Consider the following 19,509-nt stretch of genomic DNA (forward strand, 5'->3'; position numbering starts at 1 on the left):
ATATCCTTGTTGTATTGCCTTTTTAAGATGAAATTCTATTTCTACTGAAATTCCAAGTATCTGGTAATGCATTTTATGTTGATTTTGGGTTTGATTGTTACAGTAAATTTTTTTTACAACAAAATCTTGTTGGCTCCTTTCATCGGGGCCATTTGAGGATTCCTTCTTTTTCAGGTCTCTATAGTGATTATAACCATCACTAACCTGAATGAAACTCAGTAGAATAGGTCAACTAATGAGACTAGTAACACAAAACGTGCACACTGCTCAAATGCTTAAACATTAAAGATCCTGAAATTTGTCATATAAACGTTAACATAAAACACATTCTTTTAGTCTATCATGGGATGTGGGTAAGCAAGCAAAGACCAACATTTTTTCCCATTCCTAATCACCCTTTACATTTTTTTTAAAAAATGGAAGAGTTAACCAATGTATTTTAAATAGATTAACATTGGTCTTTAATTACACAAAATCTCTCTAAACTCTTTCCACAGCATATTATTAATTCTTCCCAAGTTCAGTTTAAAGATATATTTTAAAGATTAATTATAATGTTAAATCTAAAATGTAATACTCATTAGATAGCTGAAAACAGACAATGTACTTAATAGGTAGTTGGGCCAAACGGTCTTTAGCAAAAGAAAACTCTCCCAGGCTTGGATTATAAAACTGGACAAAACCGAATTAAATTCTCTATGTATAACCAGACTATCAATTTAAACAAATTTTCAAATAAGTTACTTAATGAAAATAACTTCAGCAGTCACAAAGTAATCTGGACACAGCTACGTTGTTTTATGTATATCAGATAGTCAAGACAACTTTCACGTAGTGGTGGAAGCAGAACATAGTTATTTAGATGTGGACTTAAGTGAATCACTCCTCCCAATGCTATATTCAGGTAAGTAAATTCCAAAGACTCTTTTAGAAGTGGCAGTCCCAAGGTCTGGTATCGACTACCTCAAGACAAACCAATCTCGCATGGGGCCTCCACATAGCCAAGATAAAGTCCCTTGCAACTAATTCAGGGCCTTGACACCTATTTTTCCCTTCACCAATTGGTGGGCAGTGCAATTTAGGCAAGAAGAATGCTTGGGCTTCCTGGCCATCACACTGGGGGCTTAGTAGGTTGCTTTGCAGTTAAGTAACAGGTGCTTGCGCAGCCAGGTTTATTGGCCTTAACTGTCAAAGCTTTGCACCGCTGGGGGATTTTCTGATGTCATCTCTGGATCTGTGATAGACTTATTGATAGAAATTGATCTCTATGATTAGTTAACAGGTCCATTATTATTGTAATATGTGAATATCAGAATGGTAGAAGTAAAATTAACTGAACCTTGATATTTCCTCATCTAGCAATTCCTATATTTCTTCCAAAAGATTCTGGGGATAACTTGGCTAGGATGCAAAACTGGCACCCCATCCAAATCCACCAGTTTCCTGCCCAGCTGGTTATGTTAAAATTCATAGAATCATAGAATACTGCCGGAGGAGGCTATTCGGCCCATTGAGTCTGCACCAACCACAATCCCACCCTCGCCCTATCCCCATAACCCCATGCATTTACCCTAACTATTCCCCCTGATTCTAAAGGGCAATTTAGCAGGCCAATCCACCTAACCCACACATCTTTGGACTGTGGGAGGAAACTCATGCAGAGAATGCGCAAACTCCACACAGACAGTGACCCAAAATGCGCATCAACCTGGCACGGAGGCAGCAGTGCTAACCACTGTGCCACCCCTTTTACCGTCAATATCTTAAAACAGGTACAGGACATAATAGTTATTTACATTTATGCAAGTTGGTACAAGTTACATTGTAAATTTGGTTAGTTAAGAATAGCAGTCATAATTAGATTGGTCGTGAGTGCATTAAAACTGCACCATTGCATTCTCTCTGTCAATTAAAATGCACCTCCCCTCAACAGCACAAAGATTTATCAAGTTAATGCTAGTTAACAAGTAATCACCTAGTTGCTTAAAATGCTCATGACATTTCTAAGGAAAATGGGCTGGGTTCTGATGAACATTTTTAAAATATCAATGGACAGGAAAGCAGTGCAAGACAGCCAAACACACATTCATATAACGAACTGGAGAGAAGACCTTGTGGGCCAATTAGCCTCACAATTATAATGCAGATAATATGGGAGCTTGAAATGGAAGAAATGCCCAAGATTGGTCTTTGTGAATTGCATCAGGTCTCAGGACACAACATTTACTTTGATGTAAAATAATGGGAACATGCATCTCAAACAGCGCAGACAAACAGTTAAGGATTTATCTCCTATTGTGGCAACAACACTAACAATATGCCTTTTCAAACTTCCAGAAGTCAGCAAATGAGAAATATAGGATATGCAAGGCTGAGTTGCACAATTTTGAGGATTAACAGTCTACGTAGCACTAGTTACATAATAGACATTTTTGTTATATGAAAGACTATCAACAGCCATCAAAATGGCATAGTAGTCGGCAAGATTTAAAAGCAATAGATCATTCCTCTTTAATCTAGAGTTCATTGACTAGACAACTAAATAAAGCATACTGTAGTGCAGCCAGTTTCAAAAGCTTGCTTGAAGTCACAAACCACATCAGTAGTGACCAACTAACCTCTATACAGTAATAAGATAAATTGTTTCAAAGTAATGACATAAGACATCACAGGTTCCAGATGTCCAGAAAGCGAAATCTTTGGCACAGTATCCAATGTAGACTGAATGGATCCAAAGTTTTCAACAACAGTATTCTACCCAGAGGTTAGCCCCAGTGTTAGCTACTTTTGTGAAGAAATTCTTCTTCATATCAGTGCTAACTCCATCTCTCACCAGTTTGAACCTTGCTAAAGCATGCCAAGACTGACCAGTTCCATGCTGCTTAATATCTTAAACTTCTGCAAGGTCCGACTTCAATCTTTGTTCAAAGCTGAAGAGCGTCAGTTCCTGTGCTCTTGCCTAAAACTCAAACCCCTCATGCGGTGTATCAGCCTCATGACTTAACTGCATTGGCTCTGGTGTGAATATTTCCATTGTGTCTTGACATGCAAAACAGAAGGTACATTCTGTCCAAAACGGTTTCAGTGCAACATACTCTAGCTCATCTCTCATTGAATTAACAATAAATTTGAGCATTCTATTTGTTGATTATTGGTCCACTGTGACTTGACCTGTTACCATGTTTGAAGATTGGTGGGGAGAAAGAGGGGGGTGGTGTTAGTCTAATACAGTGTCATTTACTTCCACTATTTTCTCCCAATGTTTCCAAAGAATGTGGACCCTGAAGTAAGACCACATCAGTGCCTTATCATCAGTTGTTGCTCAATTTTCCAGCACTGCAATATGAAAATAGGAAAGTCCATCCTAACATCTTCCTTTGATTCAGGCTTTCAAAATTAACAGGCAGCTGAGCAGGTTAAGAAAACAAGTTGAGTGAATCACAAATTCGAGAATTTGTGCATTTTGGAATATTCAGATAAATTTGGACAGTAACCAATAAAGGTATTACCAGCAATTTTGCCAAAAACAAAGATTTGGAAACCAAACTAGTGCCAGCATATTTGTGGATGTCAAATATTGCACCCCTGTTCAAGAAAAGGTATAGGAATAAGCAACGAATTATAGGCCCCGATTATTTTGGGCAAACTAGAATCCACAGCATAACAAAGTGAGCAAATACGGAGTTACTATGGATAGGGTGGCAGTGGTTAGCACTGCTGCCTCACAGCGCCAGGAACCCAGGTTTGGTTCCTGACTTGGGTCACTGTCTGTGCGGAGTTCTCCCCGTATCTGTGTGGGTTTCTCCCCGTATCTGGGTGCTCCGGTTTCCTCCCACAGTCTGAAAGATGTGCTGGTTAGGTGCACTGGCTGTGCCAAATTCTACCTCCGTATACCCGAACAGGCACCAGAGTGTAGTGGCTTGGGGATTTTCACAGTAAATTCGTTGCAGTGTTAACATAAGCCTACTTGTGTCACTAATAAATAAAAACTAATTTAGCTTTAAGTTTAAGTTTATTGAGGAAATCAGAGTGGATAGATAAAAAGAATATAGTTGATCTTGATATTTTTAGGATTTTTTGTCTCAATGGTGGTGAATAAAAAGACTCAAAAAAAATAGATCAGCTTGTCAAATGACTTTGTTCTGAATAACTTAGTTGTTTTACTTACTCATTGCACACTTTCAATGTGCTGGTATTCTGTTCTTTTCTGGTCAAGTAATACATTAAATGATACTGTAGTGAATGATAAACTGTACTGGATTAAAAAGGTTAGTTAATGTAAAGAATCGTTAAAATATGTACTCACAATACACCAGATAACAAAGGAGATCTCAAACTTGTGAGGAAAGCTGAATATTGCCAGGCCAATATAAGCAAAAACGCAAGTCTCTGAAAAGAAAAATGGTTTCATGTTATTGGATAAAAATGCTATTAATAAGATATGAAGATAGTAGTGCAACCAAGCAAGGCTTTGCAAACTGCTGTTTTGCCCAGGGACCTGGGTTTGAAGCTAGTTCAGATTGTAAGCATAAAATTCCTCTTGTCCTTCTGTCAAATGTAATGAGGCTTGCCTATATGAAAAGTGTGGATAGTATGAACACAATTCCTAAAAGGACACAACACAAAACAAATTGATAACATAATTCAGGTAAATCAAGGTGATTGTGTAATAATTGATGTTGCTTTTGAGGCCGAGGCATGTTGCGGGAGTGCAGTTGAGGTAGATTTACTCAGCACTTGATACGGTGCCATACCTGACAGACAGGTGCTGCACTAGAAAAAAAAATAATTATTCTTTTTCCAGCGCAAAGTTGAAGAGCAGAGCTTTCTTCAAAAAGTTGAAATTTAAACAATTGCATTTAAATTCCAAAAGCATGATGTATTGTGCTCACTTCTTCAACTTCATATATTGAAAATTCCTGATCCTGACATTGAGGGAACCACATCTTGGAGACATTTGCACCTTTCAGTGGTACAAATATGCCAAGGATACAGGTGTTGTAGCAGCTCTACTATCCCAGTGGCTGGGGAACAAGCATAGCACAGCAAAAGCCAAGAGAAAGACATAATTGAAATATCAAAGGTAACTTCATTTTACATAAATATAATTGAAAGAACATTATATTTATATACAAAAAAGATCATTTACATGGAAAGGTCCTCCATTTTTTTTCCAAGGTGTTAATTTTTTTGAAAAATATTGCTCTCAAAGTAGGATATTATAGTCAAATAATCTGCTGTCATTTTACAAATTAGATTAAAGTTAGTTACTTTTTGAGCCAAATTAAAATCATGTTACTGCAATTTAAAAAAGAATTCCACACTATAATTGTAAAGACTGGAGTGATACAAATCTCCCCTAAAAATACATACCACACATAAAAGCAACAGTCCGCAGTGTCTGCTGCATTAGGATTTGAGTAACTGGGGAAAGGTTATGGTGAGCATAGTGCGACATCACGATGCCAGAAAATAGAATAGCCATGATTCCTAAATATAAACAAGGAAACAAGATTTTGACACAAAATTTTTCAAAAGTTCCTAAAATGTCAGTTAATTGCTGCAACTGATAATTCCAATGCTAGTATATAGAGTCAGAGGTTTACAGCATGGAAACAGGCCCTTCGGCCCAACTTGTTCATGCCACCCTTAATGATATGATGCAGGAATAATACAGCAGCTTGTCTTTTACCTTCAGCAAGTTTATTCTATATACAGCTCAATAGCTTATGGTTTCCCCACACCAACTGTTCCAGCTATGTCCATTTCTACTCTGAGGTTGAGCCAAGAATCATCACCAGTCTTTAATAAGGCAATTAGCTTAACAACGTAATTGCCAAAGCATGCACTTGCTGATACATTGGCACAGCTGTGAAACAAACACAATTAATGACAAAAATTCACTTGTAGAATATGGGCATTTTTGTTTTGTGAAATGGATGAAGTTGAAAAAGACTCAATCATTACACATGGCTGCAAAAATCTGGCCCGGATTTGTGGCTAGCAGTAAATGAATGGCACATACCATTCATTACGCTTGCCCACAGGATTCCTGCGTTTTCAAATCGCAATACGCAGTTGTCAGCCAGCCTAAACAACATGCTGTGTTCTACAGGGGATCTGAGACCTGTGCGATCAGGGCAAATGGCAGAGTATGTCCTCAACCAAGAGTAATGACAAATCCTTATTGAGCTCTGTAGGCTAAGCCAGGAAGTATAACTTAGAATGGTTAATTCAGTGAAAAGCATTTCCAAAAAAAAAAATAGAAAGGCAAATAAATATGAGAAAGATTGGAGAGACAAAGAAAAAGCCAAACATTAACATAGAGGGATCTGGGTGTTCAGGTCCACAGTTCCCTGAAAGTGGTAACATAGGTAGCCAAGATGATTAAGAAAGCAGATGGCATGTTTGTCTTCATCAGTCATCAGACTCCTCTGATGAAGGGGCAGCGCAACGAAATCTCATGCTACCAAATAAACCTGTTGGACTTTAACCTGATGTTGTGAGACTACTTACTTCATCAGTTGGGGCATTGAGTACAAGAGTTGGGAAGTCGTGCTGCAGCTATATGAAACCTTGGTTAGGCTGCATTTGGAGGATTGCGCGCAATTCTGGTCACCATACTACCGGAAGGATGTGGAAGCTTTGGAGAGCGCGCAAAGAAGGTTCACCAGAATGTTACCTGGTCTCGAGGGTGCTGAGTATGAGGAGAGGTTGAATAGACTAGGATTGTTTTCACTGGAAAGACGGAGGCTGAGGGGAGACCTGATAGAGGTCTACAAAATTATGAGAGACATAGACAATGTGGATAGTCAGAGGTTTTTTCCTAGGGTGGAAGTGTCAATTACAAGGGGGCACAGGTTCAAGGTGGGAGGGGGGAAAGTTTAAGGGAGATGTGCAGGGGAAGTGGAGGGTGCCTGGAACGCGCTGCCAGAGGTGGTGGTGGAAGCAGGCATATTATCAACATTTAAGAAGCATCTGGATGGTTACATGAGGGAGGGAAGGAATAGAGGGATATGGACCAAGGGCAGAAGGTTGTTTTTCGTTTAGTTAGGGCATTATGAACAGCACAGGCTTGGAGGGCCGAACAGCCTGTTCCTGTGCTGTACTGTTCTTGGTTCTTTTTTAAATTTTCCATAAAGTTCCCAATAATCATTAAAGTGTGAAAGAATGGAACTCCATATTTAGAAATGTGAACTTTTAGTATCAGAGGTTATTTGACACACGTTAAAACTTACTGCACAGTTGAAAAAGAACATGCACTAACTTATTTTGCCATGTTTAATGAGTAAAAACCACAATACCATGTCCTTCCATGTTTTTGAATGAATTTTTTCAGTGAGATGCTGTAATGGAAAAGCATCTGAAGGAGCTTGGAAAATTGGACAGGAACTTGCAGATTTCTGTATTTACTTATGTGGGTGCTGTGTGTCTGATTTACAGCTTAGTAACGGTGAGCGCTGATAAAGCATACTTGTCAGTACAAAGCCAAAATTCAGGCCATAAACTCACCTCCATCCCTACACAGCACATCACAAAGATGTGCATCATACTGAATATTAAATCAGAATCATTCCAGCAACGCACAGATCATACCGAAAAGCTTAACCAGAGACTGCCACAAACTAAGTAATTTATAATTGTGAATAAGCTACTAGCAAAGACAGACTTTGATTTAATTTTTCTTTTTTGTATTTGAACATTTATTTATATCCTCCAGACATTAAAATTAGCACGCTATCTTAATCAAGTACATTTCTTTAACCAACTCCCTATGATTTCAACAGAAATATTACTTACAAGCAGACTGAAACATGTAATTTCCTTAATGTAGCATTTTAACTGTCCAAGATTAACCAAATCAAGTGACGCTCCAACAATTACATTTTATTATGGCGTTCTATATTTCTTAAAGTACTAATTCCATCTAGATATTCTTGGAATAGATGTTCAAAGTGCATACTGTTCCATGAAAGAAAACTCTTTGGTAAACATAATGCATCACATACATAATTGTAAAAGTTATTGAATGAAGTTTCCCAGTGAAACAAAATCAAAAAACTGAAAGGCAACATTGCAAAACTTGGGAAAGGGAAGAAATCTTATTTGAAGTATTTAAACAACAAGACTGTCAGAGAGAGTGCTAAGTTGTTTTATCCTATTTGTTGCCATTGTTCGGCAATTATCGAGTGTACTTTGAGCTGGAAACATGAAGTTAATTTGGATATTAATGATTGTCATGTATTCTGCTCCTTATAACCAGCACCAGTGGCTTAACGGGTTAAGGTTTGAGGACCTGAGCCAAAAGAAAGCCAGAAAAATCCCAAATCTCATTTCCAGTTTGCACTCAGTTGAGAGATATTGGAGGGATATAGATTACCTACACAAAGAAACACTTAACTGTGGAAGGTATGCGGAACAGTCATTCCTCTCCCCCAACAGTAAATAGCTCTAAACAAGAGATTGCACTGGTGGTTTTTGAGAATCTAGAACGAGGTTGGCTTTAACCATAAAAAGTAGTTTCTTATTGTTGATGGCCGCCAATACTGGTTTAGCACTTAAATTATAAAGACTGGAAAAAACCAAGATAAAATCTTGAGTTGTGTCTCTTATCGTAACAAATAAAATGTGTTTAAAAGAACTAGACTACTTGATTTTAATTATTACAAATTAGTTAATTGATGTATTTTAGCACTAATTTTACTTCAATCTTCCAAATTTGCTATGAATATCATTCATTGAAACTGTAAAAAACATGACTAATGACAAAAGGTTTCAATGTACTAAGATTGAAATACTACTTGAAACTTCATATCAAAATAAATGACAGACAAGATTTCAACTTGGAAATATGATTCAAGTATGGAAACACACAAAGCTACTGTGTATATATGTATATAAAGCTTATCTACAAAACATTTATCTCACATAAAAGTTACTAATCTTTAACACCTTTCAATTCTGATGAAAGGTTTCTTTGAGCACGGATGCTACCTGACCTGCTGAGTGATTCCAGTACTTTCAATTTCTATTTCAGATTTCCAGCAATCATAGTAATTTGCTTTCATTAATGCACAAAGTTTTGTGTTTAGATGAATTTTAAAACATCAATGTTTGCCTTAGTGATTGCACTTGGCCTTCAGGGCAAATAATTTGTTTGTTCATTTTCTTTTCATTATTCTAGTAACTATGGCTGAAACTTTCTGGCCATTCCTACTAGTGGGATCTTACGATCCCGTTGACAGAAACCTCCCAGCAATGGAGGGTGCAAATAACAGGAAAATCCTGCTGCCAGCCAATGATGGGTGATAGAAGCAGCTTTTGCACTGATGAGATTTCCGATCGCAATGTTCCCAGGCCCTTCCCGATGATACGATCAGATTCATGCCCCAGGAAGGGTGCGAACCTGAGTAAAATGAATTTGAGACCATTAGTATCTACTACTTCCGCCCTCATTGAATCTTCCCACCCACCAGCTGTGATGGCATGCCAGCATGAGTCACTACTCTCTTTAAAAACAGGAACCAGGTGCCATGACCGCCGAGTGGGAAGGGGGAAATGGGCATCATTGGCTGCAGTAAAGACCTGGGAGATGAAGGGGACAGTTGGGGGGAAGGGGGGCACGATTGGTGGCAGTGGTCGAGAGAGTTGGCAGTCTATAGCATGGTGGAAACACTTTCATTGCAATGGATATTCCAATCCAGCCTGACCCGGTCTTCGTCTGCTGCATGTGTGCATTTGCATTTCCACCGTGCACCAAAGGTTAGCAATCCACAAAGAATCCTGGGCAATTCTATTTCCAGAGTTAAGTTCCAAGGAGGGCAATTGCACCATCCTTACTTCTGCCAAGGCTGCTTCTAGCTAACTAATTAAGGAAGCTCTTCAGATACCATTTCAACATAATTGCCACATTCAGAAGATGTAAATAAACTTACATCAGTCTGTTGGTTTTAGTATTTAAACTCTTCATTCCAGTATCATAAGTAATAGGTGGACAAATTTTACTATTTACGTTTCTATGCCTATCTATCTCAAATTTTCATTGTGCCCATCCACAAGTGCATTTTGACTGCCACGTCAGATCTGAGCACGCCAATTCTATTTTACATTCTATTCCTTTTTAACAACAAAAACCCATCCTTTGTCTTTACCCTTTCTAGTTTTCTCTCGCTCCTGTCATCAGGCCTCCTTTCATTTCCCCCCTCTTAGGTACTCTGCTCCAAATCACCTCTCCAATCCTTCAGTGTTTTTCAACCATCTTATTCTCCTGCTGCCATCCCAAACTTGACTCCATCTTAGATAAGCCCACACCACCTCTCAGCATCCTCTGAAGGGTGCAGCAAGGCATTCAGCATTGTCACCTTACAAGGAGTCCCAACTGCTCCATTTTACATTATCTTGTTGACCTTCTTACCCAACATGCTGGCTGCGGTCTAACCTTGCCAATCTTCTCTGTCTAGTCCACCCCTCCCATTGTTGACCCCATGAATTGTCAGCAAGGATCACCTATCACCACTCACCACCATTTGGTCATCAGGCTGAATCTCATATGCAGTTCAGTATCAAAGTTTGCTTTAAAATAATCCTGTGAAGTATCTTGATATTGTATTACATTAAAGGCACATTACAAATAACAAGTTATTACGAGTAAATTAACTTTGATGTTTTCCATTATGTAAGATGTAAAGTGGATCTTTTAACTTTACCATAGCCTTATAATGCATCACAAAGAAATTATGATTTTATGATTTGCCTAATCTGTTTACCCCAATTTACTTCCAGCCGATCATTGCAGCATTAAGAACATAGACATTAAGAACAATTGCAAAAATTCTGTGGGAATTACTATGGTTTTAATTGGCCAAACTTCTCAGAGGAAAACACAAGAGGAACAAAAGAGAGCCACTTGATAATAACAGCAAGAGCTGCAAAAGGAAGTTGAACACAAAGCATGTTGCAGGTTTACAATCTGAATGCAGATAAGGGAAATTGGTGTATTGATCAAAAGAAAACAAGAAAAAAAACACATTGGGATGCATTGGTTAGACTGCACCTGGAGTACTATGTGCAGTTTTGGTCTCCATACTTCAGAAAGTATATTATTGCCATAGAGGGGGTGCAACAAAGGTTCACCAGGCTTGTTCTGGGGGTGGCGGGACTGTCTTATGAAGAGAGGTTGGGCAAACTGGACCTGTATTCTCTAGACTTCTGAAAAATGATCTCATTGAAACCTACAAAATACTTAAAGGAATAGACAGATAAGATGGCTTCTTCCCTTGGTTGGGGAGTCGAGAACCAGGAAATACAATTTCAAAAAAAAAAGAGGGATGCTGCTTTAGAACCAAGATGAGGAAAGATTTATTTTCACAGGGAGTTGTGAATATTTGGGATTCTGGTACCCGAGGGCTGTTAAAGCTCAGTTGTTGAATATATTGAAGATAGAAATTGATAGATTTCTGATGAACAGTAAAGGGTTTTGGGGATAGTGTGTTGAAAAGGCATTGAAGTGTCCGATCAACCATGATCGTACTGAATGGCAGAGTGGGTTTGATGAGCTAAATGGCCTACTCCTATGTTCCTATGAATGATTACCAAAAGAACGTATTAGAACTTCACAAGTTAAAAACATTTTAGCCTCTAAAGATTCAGTTAAATTTACTTTCTAAACACATAAAAAATGACATCTATTTAAAACTGTTATAAGCATGACTATAGACAAAATATATGGGTAATGCAAAATAAAATGCAATGCCATTAAGAAGTAACATTTTGAACCTCCTCAGTGATTTTCTCTTCAAACAAATCTTCTACATTCTCATTATAGGGTAAAGATCAAAGAATTATTTTCATACACATTTAAGAAGATGAACACTTACCAGACAACTTTATACCCTCTGCAAGTCCATAGGGAAGGTAGGCAAAGATTATCATCATTCCAAACTCGAGGGATGGAGTCTTTCGGAGGTCTATATGCTTTAACAGGTAAATACTTTGATATTAAGAAAAATGAATGCTTACTTATTCAGGCACACAAGTATAAATAAGCAATTTCAGCTTGAGAGTTGTGTTCAGTCCCCAGTTTTGCATATCGAAAATCCCCTCTCCAAATCGAAGGTGGTGGTGGGAGGGGTGCAGATTTCAAAGTTCTATTTATGGTGGGAACACCACCAACTGCAAGTTCCACTCCAAGCCACACACCATCCTGACTTGGAACTATAACATCGTTCCTTCACTGTCACTGGGTCAAAATGCTGGAACTTCCCTACCATACTCGTGGGTGTACTTGCACCGCATGGACTGTATCAGTTCAAGGAGGCCAATCACCTCAAGGGTAACTAGGGAATAAGCAATTAATGCTGGCCGAGCCACTTCCTGTGAAAGAGTAAATTCAAAAATATTTATCAAGTTGTTACTCTTTCCTTTGATAGTACCTTACACTGAAAGGGTATTGTATACCCAGGCAGTCTAAGTATGCAAGATTTCATAGAATCCCTACAGTGCAGAAGGAGGTCAATCGGTCATCTGATCGATTATGCTCTGATTCTTGCCCAGGCATACCCCAGAACCCCACATATTTACCTCACTCATCTATATATCTGGGGGCAATTTAGCATGGCCAATCCACCTAACCTGCACATCTTTGGACTGTCAGAGGAAACCTACGCAGACACATGGAGAACATGCAAACTGTGCACGGTATCCCCTGCAGGGCTCAGTCTGGGTCTTTAAAATAGTCACTCTGAAAGAGTTAGAAGGGAAAAAAACAGTTCTAATTTCAGAGCAACTACGAGGGTAAAACTGGCAGAACCATCCAAAGTTAGCGATTTAAATCACTTTGCTGGATAGTTCCCAGCCCAGCGCAACTTTAAAAATTTTTTTTATTTACTCCAGTCTTAAAATTACAAAGCAAATGCTCAGAATGGATTAGGCAAACCCAAATCTATTCTTTGCTTGTTCCAAAAATCAAATTCAAATTCCAATTGAATCCGATTCATGGTCCCTGCAAGAGAGGCAAACAAGATCCAAGCTGACAAGCCACTGCATCACATCTTGGGCTTGATCTGACACTTGATCTTAGCCAAAAGACCAGCCCAGCGCAATTGTTCAAGCAAAGTTAGCCCTTCTGGACAATTAGCGGTAAACCTAGAGGGATTACCCAGCACATCAATGGGGTACCCCCCCCAAATGTGATGCTGGGGAGCCAGGAAGTTATGGTTTCTGAAGATAGTTTGGTAAGAATTTTCAATATGCATGTTCATTTCTTTTGTTTTTTTGTTAAAATACTGAATACCAAGAATACATCAACTAGAATGCTAATATTCCTGATGGGCAGAAAAAGATATCAATGCAGAGATGAGACCAGTGAGTGTTCCAAGTGCTGCAGATCCAAAAAACATCTTCAAGAAGTAGCCCAATGCTTGTAAGAAGGTCTGCCATCCACTCACATCAGGTGCATTTTCCCTGGCTAAACCTTCTGCTGTGCTAGAATACAGTATTTGGACATAAATTATTCAGCATTTGCATCACTTTGCAAGCTAACTAATATTTGCCAGAATTGATAAGATACAGGATATACCCCCGGTCAGGGATATTACATGCAAAATGTAAATTTTGCAAAATGTAAACTAAAAACCAAGATTAACAGATACAGTACAAGTATTATGAAAATAAGGGAAAACTGCACCGAACAGATCGTGAAGCTATCGGACAATTAATGTTCCAGAATAAATATCTGTTGTAACTATGTTGCAAATTTAATAACTCAACCGCTAAATAAAATGACATGTTCAATACACTAAAGAGGGATATAACAATGGAGGAAGAGGAAATGAAAGCTTACTTTGTAAGGACTATAGAAACTGCATCATTGAGGATGCTCTCCCCGAATACCAACATGTTCAGAACAGGATCCACATTCAGAGCATTAAAAATCGCAATTGTAGCTACCGGGTCAACAGCTGATATTAGGGAACCAAATGCAAAACTGAAAAATATAAACAGTTAAATAGCACAGATAAGAAACCATAAAAAATTTCAATCATTCCTTATTAGAATAAATATTTATTCTAAAGAACTGCAAAAGGTAGCTTTTGAATGGCAGTTTATATTTTTCAGCACAAGAAAAGCTAACTGAAAAATGCAATATCATTTCAAACTGCAAGATAACATGAGTGTATATTATAGGAAACATTTGAGTTGTGAGATTAAAACTTTTGCTCTTCAAAATCCTGCTGGCTAATCTTTCAAGGTTCATTGAGGTTGGCTAGTTATATATTCAAGCCAAGTACCCAATACAAAGCGAGTCAGTCTGCAGCAACTTGCTGTTGAAGGGAATGGCATGCTGCTCGGAGTTAAATGCTGCTGAAGGGAAGGGGGGAACCAGGAAGAAATAGGCTCGATCGTTGGATGCAAATTTTGGGATTTTCTTTGAAGAAAGGTTGCTCACTTTGTCACTCCAGCATACCATCCTCTCAAAATAATTACCAATGTATTTTTGCTTGACAGGAGGTAACAGTCAGAGTAAATAAACATTCAGAAGATCTGGATGAGGAAGTCTGCCAAGGCAGAGTTGGCCAGCAGTGCAACATATCAAGTAGTTAGACAAAGAATGCAAGGTAGCTACAATTTCCCCCATCTTGCCGCGACTTAGCTGAGGCTCTTTTTAAAAACAGTTCTCTTCCAAGGTTTACATGCATGCCCATACAGGACATATTTGATTGAAATGACTGAAATTAGCGCAATGCCATCATTTGACTAGCTAGAAAACTGGCCTTACAAAGCAAGCATATCTGACAGCTATCTTACAAAATGCATGTTTACTTATGCAATGTTACCTGGCCACTAATTTGTATTCAAATTTTGGATTCAGAGGCATGAGTGCCACAAACTGATTTACGACAGGTTATTGAACATTCTCAGTTTTTTTTCCAAATCTTGGTACAAATTAATTCTACTTGGGTTTTGCAATAACCATGGTGGTCAACTAGGTCCAGCTTCAAAATCAGCTTGGAGCAGCATAACACAAAATGTCCATCATCCTCCGCAAACAGTAAGCAAAGTTTGCTGATGGATGTTTATTCATGTGCGAAGCCAAGTTAAAAGTAATCTCTACATATGGGTTGTGGCTAGTTAGTATGCATTCTATTACCCAATTTACTATAGGCTATTTTGTAATACTGCAGTTTTATTCCTAAACAAAATATCCTTGATAACACCAAACAATGCAAAAACACAAAGATAGGTAAAAACTGATCAATTCTCTGCAGAAGATTTGTTAGCAACAACAAACTCAAGGAAAACACTTCACATGATTTATATAACTGTTAAGAGGATGAAACTCATTCACTTTACTTGTGTTTAGACAAGCACAAATATTAACAGGCCATGAGTTACCATCATGACTCTGAATAAAAAGCATCCAAAACTTTCTAACAAATAACGGAGCCTTTCTTAATTGCAAATGCATCGTTTGATGTGCTGAGTTATGTGGATTACGTATTCCCACTCTGATCACTAATCTGCAAGGGGTTATCTACTCCGAATATTGCATACAATGGAACTCAGTGCCCTTAGAGAGGGAAAATATTAACCAATAATGCCATCTGGAAAGCCTGTATTCCAATAGAAAAAGGTGAAGATCTCACTCAATTGTAACGTTTTTACAGTTAAAAAGTCTGTCGTCTTTGATGTGGTATCCTCTCAGAATCATCCACGAAAAGCTTAAAACTTTCTATATGATCTATGAAGAGTTATGACCATTGGACTTTATAAGATCGTTGTATTTTCACCAGTGGGTGCCTTGCTGCTGGAAGCCCATTCAAAATTGCTCGGAAAATTGAGTGAAGAGGACACTGGAAAATTCACCCTGGCATGGCAGAGAGAGAAGAGAGCCTGTTGAATAGCAGGCATACGTAGTGGGACTTTAAATACAAGACCGCTCATCTGCTGAGAACGTGCTTTAAAGTAATATATGGTTGTGTTGAGTAGTTACTGGGGATAACTTTTTGGGGGCATTTTATGGTACTAATTACATTCTTAGTAATACTTTGTGAATATGGATTTTAAATTGGGTTGTTTCATTAAAAGTCTTACAATGTGAAACCTTGTTATGTGATTCCTTAGTGCTGATCACTGGGCATTTTAAAATCTTTCTTTAAAAATGTATTGGTCCCCATCAAAACCCACAGAAAGTTATGATTAATAAAAATTGTGAAAGCACTTGAATGTGTTTTTTAATTCTCCAAAACCATCTTCAGATTAATGAATAACTCCCATCATCACATCGCACCTCTTGAAAAGAGGTTATGTTATAATGATTGAACATGCTCATTTCTGACAGCGCTCAAGTTGGCAATATTAGGGCCTGAAAATTATTTAAAATGCCAAGTGCACAATTTCAAACATTATTCGATCAAGTATAAAATGATCCACTTACAGAATGATAATTTGCAAAATAATTACCTGTCTGTCACTGTGAGTTTATAGATAACTTCAGCCTAAAATGAGAGGGAAGTGAAATAAAAGATCAGAAGTATACTTCTCTTTCTAAAAATCAAAGTTTTCTGACTACTTTGCCATAGCAAGATAATGATATTATTTATATTAAAGCTAAACTTAGCTCTCAAGAGGTTAAATTCGCAAAAAGCAATGCTGCAAGACGAGGACTAAAATTGTTATTTAAGTGTCCACTGTCCGAAATGATTGAGACAAGAGTCAGCTTGGCTTAGTGTTGGCATTTACTTCTGACTCAATTTTCAATCCACAACCTTAGTCTATATAATCTTGATCAACACTTAAAATCATACAGGACTCCACTGGCATTACAGGGGAGATGGCATCATTCTGATCAGACAGGTTGACAAATGAAATATTCCAGAGGCCTACTCAAAAAAGACCAGATGAGTTCTGCTAGTTTCCTGACCAGCAACCTGTCCTCAAACACCAACAACCACCAAATCATATTAATTTGCCTTTGATCTCATTGTTGCTTGTGGGATCTTGCGGTGTGCAAGTTGCATGCCCCATTACCTGCAATACAACAGTTGCTGCACTTCAGAAGTGTGCCATCAATTGTGAAGCACTTAGTGACATCTTGAAGATGTGAAAGGTACCATATCAATGCAATGTATCTTGCACTAGGTCCAGTGCAGAATTTCTGTAGAAGGTGAATGGATAGCATGTTAGTCAAGATCAAATTCGAGGATAATCGCCAGTTCGCGGGGAGCATTATTTCAGCCATACTTGAACTGAGGTGATTGATTTATAATGGAAAGTGGACATTGCTGGATTTATCTGCCTTGTTGCAACTGCAACGTCCTCTTCAGCCTCAGATGCATTCCCATTGTCCTCTTCAGGGTATGTCTAACCCTCCTCTTCTAACTGTAGCATGGTATCTCCCCTCCCAAAATATAATTGGGCTATATATCATTATTACTTTGGAAAGTATAGTGGAGATGTACAATAGGATACATTCAGACCTATCCAAGCAGCAGATTTTTACTTTAACAGGTTTATGGTGTATTTATTAACAACAGATTGAAAGATTATTCTAATGCTTCCAAAATATCCATCTGGTTCATCGAGATATTTCATGAAATCATGGTTACACTGTTGACTGTTGCAGAATAAATATATTACAGTAACTTTTAACAATTCAGCTTTAGTTTATTTATTAGTGTCAGAAGTAGACTTACATTAACACTACAATGAAGTTACTGTGAAAATCCCCTAGTCGCCACACTTTGGCACCTCTTCGGGTACACTGAGGGAGAATTTAGCATGGCTTATGCACCTAACCAGCACATTTTCAAACTGTGGGAGGAAACTGGAGCACTCGGAGGAAACCCACGCAGACACAGGGAGAACATGCAGAACAGACAGTGACCCAAACCAGGAATCGAACTTGCGTCCCTGACGCTGAGAGGCAGCAGTGCTAACCATTGTGCCACCCTATTCTATTGATAGTCGAGGAATGCTGCTCAGATGCTGCAAGAGCAGGATAATTACTCATCTTAGCCATATAGTGTTTACTTAGGATAGAGCAATGGATGTTTGTTTATAGATGGAGATTTCCCGTGGGTTATGTTAATTGACAGGGTCATGTGATAATGTGGTTAATGTGCAGAGCTGGGGCAATAGCAGAGAGAATAGTTAAGCACTTGCTGTTGGAGTTCTGCTAAAGTCAGAGGGACTTGCAGGCTGTTCCTGAGAACTCACTCTCTCTCCACAAAATCTCTCTCTGAAAGCTTTAAGACTGTTGACACAATTTATAGCAAATATGCCCGGTTTGCTAACTATTTATTTAAAAGTGGTTTTGATCTTTGTACGAATGGGGTTTATTTGGAACTGGAACAGTCATAAGCTAGAAAGTAAAGTTGCTTACTTTCATTTTTAAATATTCTTTAAATGTTAATGGTTAAGCTGTTTAGTTTCCTGGAGTTATATTTAAGCTTTGTTATTAATTAAAATTGGTTTTACTATAGAAGATCCATACTTTGTCAGTGGAATCACTCCTAGAGAGATGCATCCTACCCTCACATTTATGCCAAAAAGAAATAAATGTTAGTGTTTAGTCTGGTTTCTTAAAGTAACTTGAACTTCTCATCCAGCACCCCAATAATGTGGTGCTGATAGGGTACAGGTTCATGTAACTAACAGAACAGAACACATTCCTTTCTTTTAAGGATACCATATTGTTGAGGGTACCTCATTGTAACATGGTTCCACTAATGAGGCCTTGCACTGTTGGAAACACAGACTGAAAAACTGCGGTGCCATCGCCTGCTGCTTTTCACGGAAAAAGTGAGCAAGTCATTAGTTCTGGTAACAAAAAAGCACTTCAGTCAGCTAATATATGCAGTGATTGATGTCAAAGAGACAACTAGAAAGAAGCTTGCTGCATTTTTCAAAGCCTTAATGAAACTGGTCAGTGTCAGAGTGCATGCACCTCATGTGAAACCAACACATCCTAGCTGTAAAAAACAGGCGACATGATTCTGCCACATAGTTTGCACAAAGCTTCCACCATTGATGTGCCAAGCACAGACATCCACAGCCGGAACATACCATCGGAAATATCCCATTATACTCTTTTGCTGAAGCAGTGTTATATTAATCTATAAACTCTAAACAATGGTTTCAGTAAATTAGGGATGATGTTATATCCTTTTAACCACAGTTCACATCAGTCTAGCTACATACATTTTTATATTTGAGTTTCCTTTCAATTCTGAGTTTATAATTTCTAAGCATGCATGTGTAGGTCTTGGGTCATGTACATGTCTGTGCATTCACATGATGCTCTGAATTTCTCCCGCAAGCATAAATTCAAGCAGAAAATTAAGATTTAACCAAGGTTGTAAGTTATTGCAGTCAACACTCACCTTACCGAGAAAGTATACTCCACCACCTACAATGAAAGCAGATATTGCTGTGCCAAATACAGCAAAGAGGGTAATGGAGCCAATATTTTGGAAGAAGTTGCCCTGAAAATGAGAAAAGAGTGACCAA

At 38.3% G+C, this 19,509-nt stretch overlaps 1 protein-coding gene across 1 annotated transcript in view; it reads right to left on the minus strand.

Moving 5' to 3' along the window:
• Window positions 1–19,509, minus strand: part of slc9a8 (solute carrier family 9 member 8) — a 60,451-nt gene that overhangs the window by 14,355 nt on the left and 26,587 nt on the right. The window contains exons 6-12 of the mRNA XM_078236474.1: window positions 19,383–19,484; window positions 16,462–16,496; window positions 13,841–13,984; window positions 13,344–13,482; window positions 11,877–11,982; window positions 5,374–5,490; window positions 4,307–4,389 (exon numbers count right to left, since the gene is read on the minus strand). Coding sequence (XP_078092600.1) covers window positions 4,307–4,389; window positions 5,374–5,490; window positions 11,877–11,982; window positions 13,344–13,482; window positions 13,841–13,984; window positions 16,462–16,496; window positions 19,383–19,484 — 726 coding nt within the window. The remainder of the gene's footprint in view (window positions 1–4,306; window positions 4,390–5,373; window positions 5,491–11,876; window positions 11,983–13,343; window positions 13,483–13,840; window positions 13,985–16,461; window positions 16,497–19,382; window positions 19,485–19,509) is intronic.

The sequence above is a fragment of the Mustelus asterias genome, chromosome 20 (genome assembly GCF_964213995.1).
Source record: "Mustelus asterias chromosome 20, sMusAst1.hap1.1, whole genome shotgun sequence".
Taxonomy (NCBI): domain Eukaryota; kingdom Metazoa; phylum Chordata; class Chondrichthyes; order Carcharhiniformes; family Triakidae; genus Mustelus; species Mustelus asterias.